The 17,855-nt window shown below is 39.6% G+C and overlaps 2 protein-coding genes across 3 annotated transcripts in view; both read left to right on the forward strand.

The window, feature by feature from the left end:
• Positions 1 to 17,855, forward strand: part of ACADM (acyl-CoA dehydrogenase medium chain) — a 769,283-nt gene that overhangs the window by 354,627 nt on the left and 396,801 nt on the right. The gene's annotated exons all lie outside the window — the stretch shown is intronic.
• TNNI3K (TNNI3 interacting kinase) overlaps positions 1 to 17,855 on the forward strand; it is a 101,839-nt gene that overhangs the window by 17,104 nt on the left and 66,880 nt on the right. The window contains exons 6-10 of the mRNA XM_075509002.1: positions 6,681 to 6,779; positions 8,265 to 8,403; positions 16,205 to 16,349; positions 16,441 to 16,545; positions 17,205 to 17,299. Of these exons, the coding sequence (XP_075365117.1) occupies positions 6,681 to 6,779; positions 8,265 to 8,403; positions 16,205 to 16,349; positions 16,441 to 16,545; positions 17,205 to 17,299 (583 nt within the window). The remainder of the gene's footprint in view (positions 1 to 6,680; positions 6,780 to 8,264; positions 8,404 to 16,204; positions 16,350 to 16,440; positions 16,546 to 17,204; positions 17,300 to 17,855) is intronic.

Raw genomic sequence — 17,855 nt, forward strand, 5'->3', positions numbered from 1 at the left:
TTACTTCACCAAAACTATGCTGTTTGCTTATTTTATCTATTAATGGAAATTGCAGTTTCCAATGGGAAGAATGAAAAATTAATGAAAAATTATAAAATAAGCTGATGACCATATTAGAAACATCACCAAATAAGTTTAATAAATCTCTCATTAAGTCTGCTATTTTGAAAACATTAAATGTTTCCAGCCCAGGGAGGTCATTGCTAAATAAATAATGCATGTACCTCATACACATTTATGTGTTGGCCAGTATTACTGCGTTGGAAAGCCAGTATCATTGCCTACTTCATTTTGTAAATTAAAGTTGTCATTCTGGGATTACAACATCTACAGATGTGTGAACTGGACTGAGGGTTGCAGGCAGGATGAGCCAGTGCTACTTAATTTTTGCAACCTGCAAAAACAAGAATCTGAAGTGTGAATGTATTTGTAGCAAGGATGTGTTGGCGAAAAGGGAGTTAGTCCCATCTTACAGATTTTCTACAGTAATAAATCCCTTTTCACTTACAAGTCATATGGTACAGCAGCATGTTTGTCACCTCCTGTCTTCACTGGAATTTTACTCGTAATAGGAGTACGCTCAAATGATTTAAGAAGCATTGAAAAATTAAATTTATGTGAGCCTATTTAAATGGTTCACAAAGTCCCCATTTCCTTCTTTCCTTCCCTGCATTTTATGCTAATGCTGCATCTTCCCAGCCCTTTGTTTTATCTGACACCAATTTTTCAGACCTTTTCAGAATCATTCTAGAACCAGGAATGCAGAAATGGTATTCGCACTGCATCAGTATACGTACTGCACAAGCTGCAAGATAACGGGGAATCAAAGATCCTCAGCATTTGCCTGTCTGAGGACCCAAGCAGTGACAGAGGACTGGAACTCATGACTGGTGAATTCAATAGCTATTTTTAATAGCTACCAACAAACTGTCCAGATTGAATGAAGTGAAGGAAGCCTTTTACAGCCCACAAACGGGAGCACCAGGTGTTTGGCAAACACAAGTGAAAAAGCATTGAGCTGCGGCTCGCTAAAGGAGCTTAAATTAACCTGATGATATGAACTTGTCTGAAAACAGTGACAAACTTTGACAACACTTTTCTCCAGCTGTGCTTTCTCCCCAAGAACGTCCTGCGCAGAAAATTTATGTATGACCCATTCTTAAGCTAGAAGTCAATGTGACATTTTAAAACTATGGTAGTGTTAAATTCACAGTGATCTCTTTGCCCAGAATAGTTATCTTCTAGTAATATTGCACAAAAACATGTAAACTATTCTGTGTCTGTCATCTACCAATATCGGCAAAATATTTAAAAAATCCCATTCTTTGGCTACTCTGTAGCAAAAGCAGTCCTGGGGAGAGCATTATATTTCAAGACACCAGTACCTGCATTTTTCGTTAATGATTTATCTGTGACCTGTGTTCTGTCTGATTGGAACAGCTAAGACAAAAGAACCTGCAAAAGCTTATTGCTGGTCTGATGTCTGTCCTCATGTCTTACAGAAAGGCGTATATTAAATATTTCAGTAGATTTTTTCCTAAGAAAGACAATTAATTGTACATTCATCAGCAAGTTGTATTTAAAACATTCAGAACCCCCTTTAGCAGTTTCTTAATTCAGTCTGATAGAGTTTGTTCTAAAATTCTTACAGATACACGGAGAGTTAGGAGTTGTAATAATTTAATGCAAAGACACTTTGCAGGACATGACTGATCATATCTACATTTGCTAAATTGGAGGGAATTAGGCAAATGCTTGCCACTAATCATATTTTTATTTTAATAGCTTAATTAATAAAGGAACTCTGAAAATCATGATAGATTCTTTAGATATTTTAGTGTAAGGCTGTACAGAGGCTAGCACTGGTGCAAAGGCCTTAATTGTTGAAGTTGTCTTCTCATTAAATTTTAGCTGCTGAGAAGTCAATAATCATTGATTTTATTTTCTTACAGGATTTATTATCCCTTGCCCTTGTCCAAAAGACGAAGTCCTTATGTAGTCTGTCTTATGCTTCATTTTGTTGACTCCTTCTAACCTTCAGAGTAGCTTAATTAATTGTCTTTGAAGTGAACATAATTGACTTGAGCGTTCAAAAAGCTTCTGAATAAACCTTTCATAAGAGAATTTTAAGAAAAATTACAAAGTAAGAGTATTGTTCAAAGTATTCGAAATATCATTTCGGATTAAAAATTGGTTGCGCGAGGAACAGGGGAGCAGTAGTTTCCCTCGTTCTCCGGGCCGTGCCGCTGTGACCCCAGCCAGGAAGCTGCTGGCTCAGGCTCAGCCTGCTCTGCACCAGGGCCCCGGGGTCCCTCCGGCAGAGCTGCTCCCAGCCAGGCAGTCCACAGCTTGTGCTGCCGCAGCAGAGGATTCTGTGTTTGCCGTTGTTGAACTTCGTATGGGTCACGTTGGTCCATTCCTCCAGCCTGTCTGGGTCCCTCTGGATGGCAGGCCCCCCTCAAGTGTCCTGAGGACATAATTTGATGTCCTCTGCTAACATGACGAGAGTGCTCTCCATTGCGGCCTCCAGGACGATTGCTAAAGGTATTGAACAGGACAGATCCCACTATAGACCCCTCTAGTACACAACTTGATGCTAGCCTCGAGGCAGAGTACAACTTTTTAACTGCTACCCTCCGAGCCCCATCATCTAGCCACTTTTTCACCCACCTAGTTTTGCACCCATCCAGACCATAAGATCTCAGCTTTGCTACAAGAATATTTGGGAGACAGTGTTGAAAACCATGCTGAAGTCAAAGTAAATGGCATCCACTCTTCTCCCTTCACCCAGAATTCCAGTCATTTTATCATAGAGGGCAATCTGGTCAGGCAAGACTTATCCTTGGTAAATCTGTGCTGACTGTACCCAGTCACACTGAGGCACTGAGAGGTGAAAGAACTCAACTCTCCTCTCCTCTCCTCCCCTTCCCTCCCCTCCCCTCTTTTCCTCTCCCCTCCCCTCCCCTCCCCTCCCCTCCCCTCCCCTCTCCTCCCCTCCTCTCCTCTCCTCTAGATGATGACTACAGACCTTAGCTGACCATTGCAGTTTTCAGTTCTGTTGACCCCTTGCAACACTAAATAAAGTCAGCAAGAGCTGCTTTCTCTGCAGCTTGAAAATTTCCCATAGGTTACGAGCTGCATCTTTAGTTATAGTCTGTCTCCTGAGGATAAAAGTCTTTTTTTGGTGTTTCTATGAGAATTTAAAGCTCTTTTTGCATCAGAAATTTTCCCCTTACTTTCTGAAGTAATTTTATCCTTGCACATCACTCCAGCATACCCACCTACTTGTAATGCCTGTGACAACTTTCAGTGTTTTCTAAGATTCCATTCTTCTTTCTTAGAAAGATAGCTTGCCTGGGAAACTATCAAGATTGTCTCTGTACCCCTCTCATCATTTACTGTTGAGTGGAGTTTGCTTTATATGACTCACGAAATTCTTTTTATCAGGAGATCACAAAGTAGCTAGCATGTTTGCCATTTCTAGAGCCTGGAAAAATGTATCAAAATTCATCTAGTTTTATCATCAGAGGTTGATCCACATTGCTCAACACAGTTTCTTCATCTTGAAGATACACCTTGAAGCTTGTAGATGAATCTATATTTTGAATTCCAGCTTCCAAAGAGATTAAGGAGAATCAGAGTTGTGGTCACATCCCCGAGTGTATTATAGCCTCACAGTTGCATGCCTAAATTAAAACCAAACTGATCCAAAGAAGTTTCAACCATATTCTTGCAAAACCTACAGGTCCAAACATTTCTTTTCAGAGCCAACAGCTACACTTCAGTTTTATGATAGTAGTTTGCTGAAAAATGTCTAAAATGAATCACTCAAAAGTCACGAAGCCATTAAATCACAGGCTAACTGGCTCTGTGGTCCCCACCTCTGGTCCACCAAGCTATTGGTACGCTGAAAATTGTCTGGACAGGGGATACACAACGGAGGGAGTCGGTTGCATTAACCAGCCAGTAACTGAGCGTGCTCTTTATTTCCTACCATTAGAGTGGTGCAGCACTGAAAGCTTTCCAGAGAGGATGCAGAACCTCCGTCCTTGGAAATAATCAAAATTCAACTGGACAAGGCCCTGAGCAACCTGATCTTTGAAATTAGTCCTTGCTTTGATCACAAGGGTGGACTAGACACCTCCAGAGGACCTTTCCAACCTAAATCATTCTATGATTCATTGTCTCTACTTCTTACAAATGTGGACTGTACTTTCCCTGGGGGCTGACCAGCTGGAAGGCAGCTTTGCAGAAATGGGCCTAGGAGTCCTGGTCGACAAGTTGAATATGAACTAGCAAAGTGCCCTTGCAGTAAAAGACGTCCTGGGCTGCATTAGGAAGAGTACTGCCGGCAGGTTGAGGGGGGTGATTGTTCCCCCCTGTTCAGCACCGGTGAGGCGGCAGCTGCAGTGCTGCGTCCAGTGCTACGCTCCCAGAGGAGAGAGACACGGACATACTGGAGTGAGTCCAGCAGAGGACTATGAAGATGGTTCATGGATTGGAGCATCTGACATACGAGGAGAAGCTGACAGAGTCAGGGTGGTTCAGCCTGGAGAAGAGAAGGCTCTGGGGGGATCTTATCAATGTGTAGAAATACCTGAGGGGGGAGTAAAGAAGAGGGAGCCAGACTCTTCTCAGAGGTGCCCAGTGACAGGTGACGGATGGCAATGGGCACAAACGGAAAGCCGGGAAATGCCATTTAAACAGAAGACAAGGCTTTTTTACTGTGAGGGCACTCAAACACTGGAACAGGTTTCCAGGGAGGTTGTGGAGTCTCCATCCTTAGAAACTGGACAATATTCAACACCTGACTGGACACGGCCCGGAGACACCTGCTCCAGGAGTCGCTGCTTTATGCAGAGGCGTTGGACTGGACAATCTCCAGAGCTCCCTTCCAACCTCAATGGTCGTGCAATTCTGCGTCATCCGCAGAGTCTGGCTATGGCTGCTGGGGATGCTCTTCATCCCCAGGACTGCCTTCCTTCAGGAGTCCTCTCACTCCTGCCAGCTCCCACCTTCTCCCTTGCCACGTGCTCGGAGCTCACGTGTCTCTGGAGCACCACCATAGCAACCAAAGACAAGCATCAGTGTTTGTGGGGCTTGTTTGGGATCTGACTCACAGGCAATGCTCACTGCTCATCCCATTCACACCAGAATTGCTTCTGTCCCTGCCTAGCACGCTCCCAGGATACTTCTAGCTTCTGGAAAATAATATCGGACACAGAGGGCCAACATTCCCCGTCATTCGTACTCAGAGATGCTGAAGAGTAATTCCGCAGGAACACAGCACTCCTCGCCTCCTCCAGCCTGTCTTCAATAGAAGGGCTTAGTCCTTGCAACACTTAGGTGCCTCCTATAATGTGCTGGACCTGTCGAAGCCCTTGGGTTCTGAAGGGACAGAAATGGCCTTGCAGTGCTGCTTCCAGGGGAGGCTTACAGCTGATACCGCAGTGAAATGGTTAAAACTAGTGGGAAATAGACACACTTGAATATGTCAGGGAATGGACCTTACCCAGAAAATGTATTCAGTCAGTCCCATGGAAAAAATGGATTTCAATTTAAATTGTGTAAAGAAATAATCCCCGTACACTAATGTTGCCTGGTAACAGGTTTTCGTTCTCTGAGTACTTGAGAACGACATGGGTTTAAATGACTGGCCCCACTGTTGCACGTGTGAAATGATTTGGTGCTGTCAGCTCAGGTAGCAGTTGACAGAAGCGTGCATCATCGCAGCCAGCATTAATTGGCCTCATCGGTGGCAGTCTCAGTGAAGAGGAGGTACAGGTATAAACAGCGTAGCACAGAAGCGGGCCATTTCCCCTTCTTTGTCATTTCTTCCGATTGCCGGGGAGGTGTTTCCCAGTTGCTCACTGTACTGTGGGTGGTTCACAGTCCAGCATCTTTCATCATCATTAGACTCAAAAATTAACATTCATCAAAATGATATGTAGAACTACTCAAATAATCCACGGCACAAGCCCCTTAGCGTGCCTAAAGACTCCCTTGTGCTTCAAAATAATTAGCAGCCCTTAGGCTTCAATATATAATCCAAAGTGGTTTCATTCAGAGTTCTATTTTGACTGTTATTCAGAAAGCCAATGTCTGATAATTCATAGCTGTCCAGGAAAACACTGGCCTCCTGAAAGACCAAAAAAGTGGAAATTTGAAAGAAAACACTTAGGGTTATTTATTGAAGCCAAAGGGCTATTATCTTCTAAAATACAAAGAAATCTTTACACGCTAAGGGAATTATGCTTGAGGATTTACCTTCACACATTTACATTTAAAAGCATCTTTCATTTTGGGTTTTTTTTTAACTTCTAAAAAGTCTGATATGTTTACTGCTCTTTGTTCATAATGGTTAAAAGAAAATTAAAGGTTATTCGGAGAAGCTCCAGACAGTCATCTCTGTGCCTCTTACTTCTTAAATCAGCCTTTTTACTGGCAAACACATTTTCAGGCTTATTTATAAAGCATCAGTGACATTCAGTGTTCAGTTAAAGTACTGTAGTTAATCACTTTTACATGTTGTATGCAGTTCTTCCCCTTTATAGCTTGCCTGTTTGGGGCTTTTTACCCTTTTTTTAAACTGGTGACGTAAGGTTTCGAAATCTTGGTTTACTAGCTGACCACATATCTATAGTGCTTCTAACTGGAATTTTCTGTTTGTTTCCTTCTAGGCTGTTGATATTCTTTTGCAGCATGGAGCTTATGTGAATGTTCAGGATGCAGTGTTCTTCACCCCACTGCATATTGCTGCATATTATGGCCATGAACAGGTAACTACATTGGGGAATTTCAGAAAGCTGAGAAGTGGAACACCGAGGCAACTATAGGTTTAGTGTTAGATATTTTTGCTTTACATTCCAGAGGGTCCCACCATGAAAAGGTCTCGCATACTGAAGTTACACTTCTAAGTCAACCTCTAGTTGCTGTAAGAGTCTGAGTATCAACAGGAAATTTCTACACTTTAATCCTCTGTGCTAGACCCCAGCAAAAGTTGGTATCTTCCCCTCCAGACCTCTTGAAACAGATGATTGTCTCACTAGCTTTGCTAGCCTATAGACAGACTTGGACCCAGAGGCATATTTCATTTGATGCTTGTTCATCCCACATTTCAGAGAGTGCATAAGGAATGTGAGCATACTATCTTAAGCCTCTCCAAGGAAGTGAACATCACTTCCCAGTAATAACTAAATGGCAATTCTATTGGTTTTCCTTGGAATTCACAAACTAAATTGTGGCTGCTTTTAAGTTAACAGAAAAACTTATCATTTAGAGAGCAGGATTTTCCGTGAGGTACTGTGCACGTGACAAGTCCAGCTGTGCTTGCATCATTCACACAGATCACAGACTTATTGAAACATAATCTGAAGTTCTGACCAAAGCTGGCATTGAACATCCCAATTCTCTTTCTTTTACTAAAGTACAATTGACGTACGGTTAATCTAGTAGTCCAGTCATTTGCCGTGAATAGCCCTTTTGTGTGAAATGTAATAATGGGTCTATTTTGGCTTATGCAAGTCATTCCCTATACCTTTCTTTGGCTAAAAGCATGTATTCTGGGATATTTTCAAGTTTCAAAGGATGACCTCTAGGTAGAGTGCATTTTTCATTTCAGTGACATGTTACTTGGAGTGCATTGAGGAGTTGTTGTAGGAAAAGCTTTTGAAAGAACAGAAAGGTGCACAGATGATTGAAAATGCTCTGCTTCTGTGGCTGAGTGACAGCAAGGGTGTGAACCATGGATGTGTTCCTGAGATCCTTCTTTTCATATATATGCGCCTCATCATCCAGTGACATTAAGAAACTCCTTGCATGTTGGGCTGAGAGATTAGTTTGCTTATTAGCCATAAGCCACTCCTGAATAAATAGTCACAGTCTTGTGGAATTATGCTAAAAGCTTGTATGGCGCTCTTGTGATAAGAGACACGGATCAGAAAGGAAGCTAAGGCTCTGACATGTGGGGACTTTGAGGGCATTTCCTTTATTATGCTGACTGGTCAGTTAAACAAATACATGTGCCTTGTGTCTAGCCCTTTACCATACATAACATTTCAGAGAATGAATGAGCACTTGCTTTTGAGAATTTTAATATTTTTATAGATATGTAACTTAAAAATGAGTTTTCTAGTGAATCTCCTCTCCCCGTTTTAACTTTAAAGAGAAGCCCACTTAGTAATACCCAATGCAATATTCTACCTGTTTTTTTCAAAAGATTTATTTTCATGTGATATTTTAATTAGCCTTGATGAAATATTTAGGTAACCCACCTCTTACTAAAGTTCGGAGCTGATGTGAATGCAAGTGGTGAAGTTGGAGACAGGCCTCTCCATTTGGCTTCTGCCAAAGGCTTTCTCAATATTACAAAGCTCTTGATGGAAGAGGGAAGCAAAGCTGATGGTAAGAAAAGATATTTTAAAAAATCAACTTTAACGTTGTATTTTATAGACAGAGTCCGGCCTTTAATCTTGAATTTAGCTTCCTAACATGTGGTCTGCGTGTGTTTGTGTATCATTTTGGGGCAACTGAAATAAAAAAATAGCAGTTGGCGAGTTTTCTTCGCTTCTTAAGTATGCTTGGTTTGTCATCTCATGTGCATTCTGTTTCCGCTAATAAGTTAGAGGTGACAAACAGCAGCAGAAAACAAAATTAAGATTAATATACAGAGGTAGCTTACTATTGAGACACTCATGCAATCAGAGACCACGCGGCCGTGTGGTATGTATCTCCAATCAAAATGACTTCAATGCAAAGTGCACTCCTACTGAATGAGATACAGATGAAGGATTTTAAGTCAAAATTGTACAGCAAGTAATTTAAAATAATTCAGATGAGAAATTGCAAATGGTTCACAAACAATTCCACAGAAAATTGAATCTTTTTAGCACATGCTGTATTATGCTACACAAGCTTCATATGCTTCATTGCGGGACGTTTTCTATAAGAGAAAGTGTGTGTGAGAGAGATGTAATGGGTTGGACAGATACAAAAGTATATTAGCATGCTTTTCGTATTCTGTGAAGGTTAGCAATTGTGCATTCTTTTTACAGGTAATCTCACACTGACGCCAGTAAGACTATAACATTACAGTTCAGTGCTGTGTATTTTGCATGTGCTGCAACTTAAAATATTTTCCATTGTAATTAGCATTAGCATGCAACTAGCAGTACTGCTGAATTCTTATGCTTGCTCTTTTGTTCCTTCTCCTTATGCTTTTTCAGCAATGTAGAAGGCACAACACATACCGCTCTCCAGCCTTACTTTTCAATCGCTGTGACATTTGCATCATAGGCGTGTGCATACACACTTGTGGCCACATCCTACAAAGTCTTATAAATGTTAAAACTTAGAGGTCAAATTTTATGCATATTATGAATATTAATGCAGAGGTTCTTACTTACTAAACAACATTAAAGTTATTTGGAAATTAATTTCTTATCCTCAGAATAAGAGAAAGAAAAGTTTTTTGAAAAGGAACAGTACATTACAGTAAAAGTACTGCTCTTTAATACATCTTTGGACTCCATCATTACTCTTGTTAACTTATATCCACAATATACAAGGTAAAATCTTGGTGTCCTCCAAGTCTATGGCAAAACTTCCATTAATTTCAATGGGGCTAGGATTTTGCCTAGGGATATTACAGTTTGATCTTGGAAAAGCAGAACTGGAAAAACAAGAAACAAACCAACAAACAAACAAAGCATTTGCTGCAGGTATCCTGCATGTTATAGACAGAACAAGACGTTACCAAAATTCTTCAGTTGTTGCTTCTCGATCTAGCATGCTATCTGATGCCTGGTTCCAGTCTCTGCACACAGCTATTCATGAATTAAAAACAATAGAGCGTAACAGGGGAAGGCTAAAAAGGGATCTTGTATAGCCACATTTGAAAAGCTTGTTAAATTGCCAGGCTCAGTTCTTTCCTAATCTCACCTGCTCCCATACCGCACTGACACCTGTTAGTTGACTTGAGGAGAGGGCAGTCGAGTGGTCATTTTGCACAAGTTCTGTGTTCTCAAGCCTACAGTCTTCAGTGCTGACTCTGTAAAGCACTGTCATTCCTCAACAATTGTTAAAGCAGGGACAGGAGCCCATCATGCTTCTTCCTCGCTCGTTATGCCCAGTAGGGCCAAAGCAGCAGCATTCACGTAGCCCTGTTCCTACTCTGCCAGCGGCATGAAGACTGTGTTTCTCCCCCATTTCCTCTTCTTTGCTAGATTTGAAACACAGATTTACCATATTCTCTGTGAGTCTTGCCTACAGTACACACATCCTACTCGAGGAGTAAAAAAAGCGTGGAGGGAAACAGCATGACTCAGATTTGTACGTACCTTCTTCAATAGTGAGCTCTTGATGTTTCAGTCTCGACGTGTGTGTACTGAACTGATATAATTGTAATAAAGAGGGGGAAAAGAAGAGATGTTCACTCACCATAACAAGGCAGTGGGAGGTTCACTATCAGTTAGATAGTTTATTCCAAAAGGAAAATAATCTGGGACACCGTTTCAGATTCTTTTCTTTAAAATCAGTATCTTCAGCAATGGAAAAAGCAAAAGGAGACTGCAAGTGGGAAGTCTTTTACTCACAAAGTAGCACACTTAGAAACTTGGTATGAATATAGCAGCAGAGGAACAACTCTTAAATGCCTAGGAATGAAAGTAATTGGTGAAATAACTTGAAGAAATTTTGGCAGTATTCTGTGCAGACCAGTAATTGGTGTCATAAACTTGAACTATTTCTTTTAACATAACCTGACTGACTCGTTGATCAGCTCTGGGGCCATGGCAACTGAAGAAAAACAGTGACCACTGAATCAGACTGAAAAGGTCAGAATACTGCTGAAGTATAGCAACATTTGCAGTCTAACGATAGCCAAAGTACTTCTTCAACCCAACCACAACATATAGGAAAAACATGTAAATGTACTACCCATGTATAGATCATCACAAATGTTCATATTTTACATATGCATGTACATAAAGCCAATATGTTACAAGTACAGTCGGTTCTCCAGATGCTAATCTCATAATTTGTTTTAACATAAACACTGTAGGGAAGGACTAAGTATTTATGTGTATTTTCAGAAATCACATAAGGTCTTTCAAGCACATTTCTTGAGGTATTGATCTGATTCCTTTAAGCTCCAAATTCATTTTGAGATCATTAGTATATCTCAAAGACCAGCACGCCATTACAAGCTGCTATCACTTGAAGTGCCTTAACCATCTTGAGAATTTTTCAAACTTATTTAGTATGGAATTTCTCATTCTGTTTTTATTTTTAGCAGCTTCTATTTCCTTCTTTCTTTTTTCATGCCTTCCAAACTCCTAGAGATTTTTTTGCACTACTGAGTCAATATGATTGCTACCAACTTGCATTATTTACTCTGTCAGGAAATTCAGTTTTATATTTTAGAATCAAATGCTAGAATGTAGCAATAATTGGGGTACAAAGTAGCACGTCATAATGTTTGATTCATTCTTGTAATCTGGTAGATTTTTTCCTAGGATAATTGTAATAAACAAAACACAGAGAAGGAGTCTTTTCTTAAAGTAAAGTAGAAAAGGAAGTTCATTACAATGAGAACCCATCAGTATTCCTAAACAGCCATTCTCTTTCCTCATTTCTTCAGACTGAAATTTTGTCCCCTTTTTGCTTTTCTTGTAGCTTCGCTATACTCACGTCCACACCCCACTTTTCTCTATATAGTTTCTAAGAATGCGTATTCAGCAACACGTTAGACCCAGATGACTCGCTGGTTTTAGCAGCGAGCTGGGTATGGCCTCGACCTTGAGAGGTGTCTTGTCGAGCTGCTGAGCGCTTTATGTAATCAGAAGGGTTCATGTGTGGGTCTCAGGAGGGCTGACTTCTGAACCAAAGCCCAAGTCGTCTAATTATTTGTTGTTTCTCAGTCTCATCGGCCACTTAGATGAAGGAAGATAAACTTGATTATTGAAAATAAAGAGCTGTGGGTTTTGCCTGTTGTTGTGTTATCAGCTGGCCTGATTGTATGGCCACGCTTCTGCTGGTGTCCCAACACCCCAGGAGAAAAAGGAATGGGCAAATGAAGGGTTGGATTTTTTAAAAAAATTAATGGTAATTTAGAATTATCAGTATGTTCCACTCTTTCTTATGTTCCATTTCTTTGAAATCAGGGAAGGCCTGGAAATAATTGCTTCTCAAATGCTTGAATGCAGAAGTAGGACTTCTAATGTAGATTTTGTATGACTTCAAAAACTGTTCCTTTCAAAATGAAAGAAAAAATTCATATTTTAAAAACTGTTTTATGGCCTGATGGGGTAGCTAAGAAACAGAATATCTACAAACTTAGAGGACTAGTTGGCGGTCAGGAAACAAGCATTTCCTTTGCTTCACATAAGCTAAATGCTAATTTTTATTATTCTTCAAACTGCTGGTCCTGGAGCTTTCTTTCAGGGACCACGTGATATAAAATATATTCTTTGTCTTTATAACTGCTATGGTCTTTTAATAAAACTTGTCTGCTTGCAGGACTACTGAGCTGCCTAGAGTTGCAGCTCCTCTTTTTTCAAGTATCTTTGAAAACCATTGTCACCTCTGACAAATACAATAAATTTAAATTTAAAAACAGAGTTTGATATTAAACATCCAGACACGTTCAGTCATGCTTCTCTGCATATTAAACAGATATCATTCACTGGGACTTGGGAAATTTCCCTTGTTTTTTTAAAACAGACTTGCATTGTCTTTTTTATCCTTTTACTTACTGAAATGGTTTCACCTGTTACTTTCTACCTACATAATGTCTCAGTCCTAAGAATAATTTCTACAGTACTCCATTTTGTTCCAGACAAGAAGTTAGCGTTTCCTCATTTTTACTGTTTACTTGTAAGGCAACCTGAATTTTCACTCTCTGACTGCCATGACAGTTGTACTATCTATCCGCAATTTCATATAAAAATACTTGAAAATCTCAATTTGAAGAACTCTCCTATACTCTTCTTTAGTATTTCCTGAATCAATATGATGTACTTTTCTGCCATAACTCTAAAGTGGTTTTGACTGATTTTGTTTTGTTTTGACTCTGAAATTCTCCTTCTTTTTAATTCCAGTTTACCTGCCACGTTTCATTTAGAAATCAAAAAGCTATCGATTAAAACAAAACCCATCATCCCATGTTGTAGTTATATATCCTTCCGGAGGCAAAGGAAATGGCTTGCAAGTATTTGACATCATTTCCAACTGCATAAACAAAGGAGAAGATACACGTTTCCTTCCTTTCTCCATCTTACACCTTGTGTTGTAGAAGCTCTTGGCCCTGAGACCCCTGATGTCCATTCAGGCCGTTCCGTGGGTACATATTCTAAAATGCTGACATTTATTATTGTAAAACTTTGACATTTATTCCCCTCTTATTTATTGCACTTCAGAATGAATCTGTGTCTGGTACCACATCATAATAAAAAATAAAGGCTAACATGTCACATGAATCTATAAAGTGAAGAATTATTTTAGAATAGAGAAATAAAACAGTTTACTTTTCTTTACTGCTTTTAATATAAGACTGCTAGGAAGGTTAGTGGGGGCAGTTAATGAAATTTGTGGGCCACAAGCTTAATATAAGTTACAGGAATTCCTTTTTTTTCTCTTTTTTGGCCTGAAACGTAATTCATCTTTGGAACTATCTGTCACTAGACATCAGTGAAGTTGTAAGCTCAGCTCATTTTAAAGGACTGTCCATTTCTGTGGGCATTCAGCATTACTTCAGAAAGGTTTTTAAACAGGGATTTATTTTAGTTTTCATTGTTCCTTATACCCACAGAAAATCAGAAGAAAACAGAACCTGAGAATGTGTGTGGTTTACCCTTTGTCCCAAGGAGGCTCAGCTATAGGAAAGAATTGTTCCTGAGAGACGTTTGTCAATGTTGTGCTTAAAAGCCTGCACAGTACAAGTCTGGACACCTGTAATGGACAGGTTATTCCTTAGTAGTCTATTAATGTCTTGTAAACTGTCTCAAAGATCTGGTGCTAGACTGAATCAAGACCTAAATGTTGTACAAAGTAGGCTGGATTTGTCAATTCTGTCAGCTACGGTATCAACCAGTTATGGTTGTTCTATCTTTAACCGTAGAAAGAAATGCATGCTCTCTTTTAAAATGGAATAAAGATCTTCTCTGGATAGTGAAAACAGCATTTGTATGTCTCTGCACCAATGGAGAATTCTGCCTAGAGCCTCGTCCACTTTCTTCCTTGCATCCTACCAGATAGATAAAGAAAGAGACGTATAAGGTGTATCCATCCCCGTTTTGGGCATGCCTAAGAAGGCTTGCAGGTGCTGGAATGCAGCTGCCTATCCTGTAAGCAGAGAGAAGGCTCCCTGGCATGGATGTGCTCCAGGATAACTGGCAGTCTCAAACAATTCCCACTGTGGGTCACGGATCTTCCAGGGACGGCTCCCCAGCAGACAGGCTGCGTGCAACTGACCTTGACACAGTTGAGGCTCTTGGTAGGCACCAGCAGTTCTGTGATCTTGGCCTCAGGGCCAGGGGTGTTCCCAGTCATATTTGTGTTGGTAGTACACATGCAGCCGTAGTCTCACACTGTTCACTTGCTAATAGCTGTTCTCAAGAATTGTTGGGTTTATGTTGTTCCATTACAGAATCATTTTTAAATAGAAGTTCATGATAAAAAGTGTGTAATATTAATATTTGCTGTACTAAAACAACAGCAGTCAAAATTAGATGGTTTCAGAAATGTGAATCTGCTTCTGCATGCTAACTGAAACAACATTTTGATCTAACGGACCAGTTACTGATAGGTTTCCAAGTGCTTTGCTGAACTGGGACCCAAATCTTCAAGAAAGAATCTTGGTCTTACTGAAAGACAGTTGAATCAATGAATTTTTTTAAAATTCCCTCATTGCTTGCTAATATTGTCTATCCTACAGCAACCCTACTATTTCACCCAAAATGTCTGAGAATATGAGCCAGCCAGGAGTTTAAGAAATCATATCAAATTCAAATCCTTTGTGCAAATATGCTTATTTGAGAGGTATTTAGAATAAATTAGTTTCAGTTTTCTTTTGCTTTTAATCTTATACTGTTGTGTGTTGATTAAAGCAACTGGTTTTGCAGGTAGAAGGATACAAGAATCGGTCTTCAGAAATTTAGAAAAAGTACTTTTATTGGATATATTTTTATAAGTTGTGTGCAACATACACAATGCATGATTTTGTGACATAAAGCACTGGAAGGGCAAATCTCTTAAACAGAAGAAGACCTTTGTATCGTACATTGTTTGTTTTCCATGTGAAATTATATTGAACCAACAGAGATAAATACCATTCCCACCCAACAGTAATATACTATGTCTCCAATTCTGCCCATTCTTTTCTATAGTTTCATGTTCTGTCAAAGGATACTCCCGTCCTTTTAAATATGTGAAGCGCATACATAATCCTCCTTGCAGGTGAAAAGAGACATCGAGCAAAATGAAAACATTGGTAATCCAGACGTTTGAATGAATTCTCCTCTTCCTTTCTTGCCTTTTATGTATTTATATTTTAATAGTGGCTATGAAATATATATCCTTATTGTGTCTCCTTTATTTTTTTTAAATTTCTTTTTTGTCACTGTATAACTATATCAAGAATCCTTGATCCTGCTACTCAAGGAAGCTAACATAAACCTTAAAACCAACTGGCTTTTCCTTTCCTAAGAGCAACAATCAAGTATGTTTCTTCCTAGTATTTGTAATTAATATGGTATATTAATTACATGATATACATTATACAATATAACTATTGTTCCATGCATTTGGAATAACTCAGTGGATTGCTTTCTTACATATAGTAACCATGTATCTTACTTTTGCTTCACATTGTAATATCCTGACAGCAATTGCTCTTTCTAAGGGTCATTTATAGCTTGTGATTCATTCATGGAAAGCTACATCAAAACATTCGATACATCTGCTACTGGAAGAAAGCAGTTATACCCCAAGTCCAAAAATCGTCTTGATGGTGTACTACAGGTGACACTGAGTAACGTAGTTTTGATATATGAAAGCTCACAGAAATTTCAATTTAAAAAAATAGGACCATAAACATTTTAGCAGGGGGTTTCGTAGCGTATATGCACAATACATAAAGCATTACTAAATATCCAAAGCACCTAAGTATAAAATACTTTCTTTGATGTCTTTCTGGGTCAAATGGCAGTGAATGCTCAGGACAATGAAGATCACGTTCCTCTGCACTTCTGCTGTCGATTTGGACACCATGAAATTGTAAAGTTCTTACTCCAGAGCAGCTTCGAAGTTCAACCCCATGTGGTGAATATCTATGGAGACACACCTTTACATCTGTGAGTCACGTGGAGAAGCTCTGTTTTACATGGTTTGGGCCTAATTAGAAAGCTGGTGTTGTTAACAACTCTTCACTGACTTCGTCTTCAGTGCGTGTTACAATGGAAAGTTTGAAGTTGTCAAGGAAATAATTCAGCTCTCGGGAACAGAAAGTCTCACTAAAGAAAATATATTCAGTGAAACAGCTTTCCACAGGTGAGATGTTTAAAACGCCATTATCAATAGAATTCCACTTACACATGCATGCCGTACAATACCCGAAATAACAAATGTCTCGCCAACAGCCAGATGAGGAACAAAGCAGTGAGCTCAACGCGGATGTTAAGTTTCTATCTTGAGATACAGGACAGGACATGAAGTAAGAGGTAGAACCAGAGGGAGTGGGGAGAGAGAGAGCAAGCAAGAGAGAGAAAGGTAGGAAAGGCATCAGGTCCATCAACGTCTCTTTGAACAACAGTTTCTCTTTCTGTCCAGTTTGGAAGCTGAGTTTAGAGCCTGTTCTGCCTAGAAACCTGCTGGAGCCTAGATATTCTAAATTAGAAATGAGGTGGCAGAACACAGTTTGGTCATGATGCTGTAAGTTTGTAAAGTGTTATTTAAGAGGCACTTTGCAAAACAGACTGTATTCATTTTGCATAGCGGTGCAAAATTAATTTATACAAGAATAATTAGAATGTTTCTGAAATGACAGAAATGAACATGCTTTGGTGGATTAATCATGCATTTGCACATTTCTAATGATCCTTTATATTAGTACATTTTTATCTCTGTGTAGTTCTTTTTAAATTTTTGGCTACCCAAAGTATTTGTCCTTTTATGGACTATAGCATTCACTTTTCCCTTTATTTTTGCAGTGCGTGCACCTATGGAAAGAACATAGAACTTGTAAAATTTCTTCTTGACCAGAACGTAGTAAGCATCAATCACCAGGGAAGAGATGGACATACAGGTAACACCATCATCCTTATTGTGTATGAATGCATATACCAGCACCAAAAAATTTGGAAGCCATATATGCAGTCAGGATTTCCAGGGTAATTCCCATAATTCGATGATCAGCATCCAATTACCTTTCAGACAGATCTCAACTTTTCTGATATATGTTTGCAGGCAGGCATAGAAGTGGTAAGAGTTCAGGGAGGATGTGTCAGGCTCGTTAGCTTGTATATGAGTAACAAAACCTGATGTAAACTGATTCTCCTATAGTTAGGCTTCTAAGCAGTTTTAAGAGTTGGGCCCAAGTATTATTCTGCTAGGGTCTGGGCTTATAGGATATAGTGTCTGAAGGGCTGCACGCCTCCATGTCCCTACTCCAGGCAATGAAGAAAAGAGCCTTCTTTGTTTCTACTTGCTTTTCCTCACGTACAAAGTTGTTAAATGTGATTTGCAGGTGGTAGAGTAAATGCTGACATGTTGTGTAGCAGGCAATAGATTGCTTCTTGCAGGGTTAATATTTTATCTTCACCTGTTGCCTCAGGTATTTTTTTGATAATATATTCCTTTAT

The sequence above is a fragment of the Mycteria americana genome, chromosome 7, assembly GCF_035582795.1.
Source record: "Mycteria americana isolate JAX WOST 10 ecotype Jacksonville Zoo and Gardens chromosome 7, USCA_MyAme_1.0, whole genome shotgun sequence".
In the NCBI taxonomy this organism is placed as follows: domain Eukaryota; kingdom Metazoa; phylum Chordata; class Aves; order Ciconiiformes; family Ciconiidae; genus Mycteria; species Mycteria americana.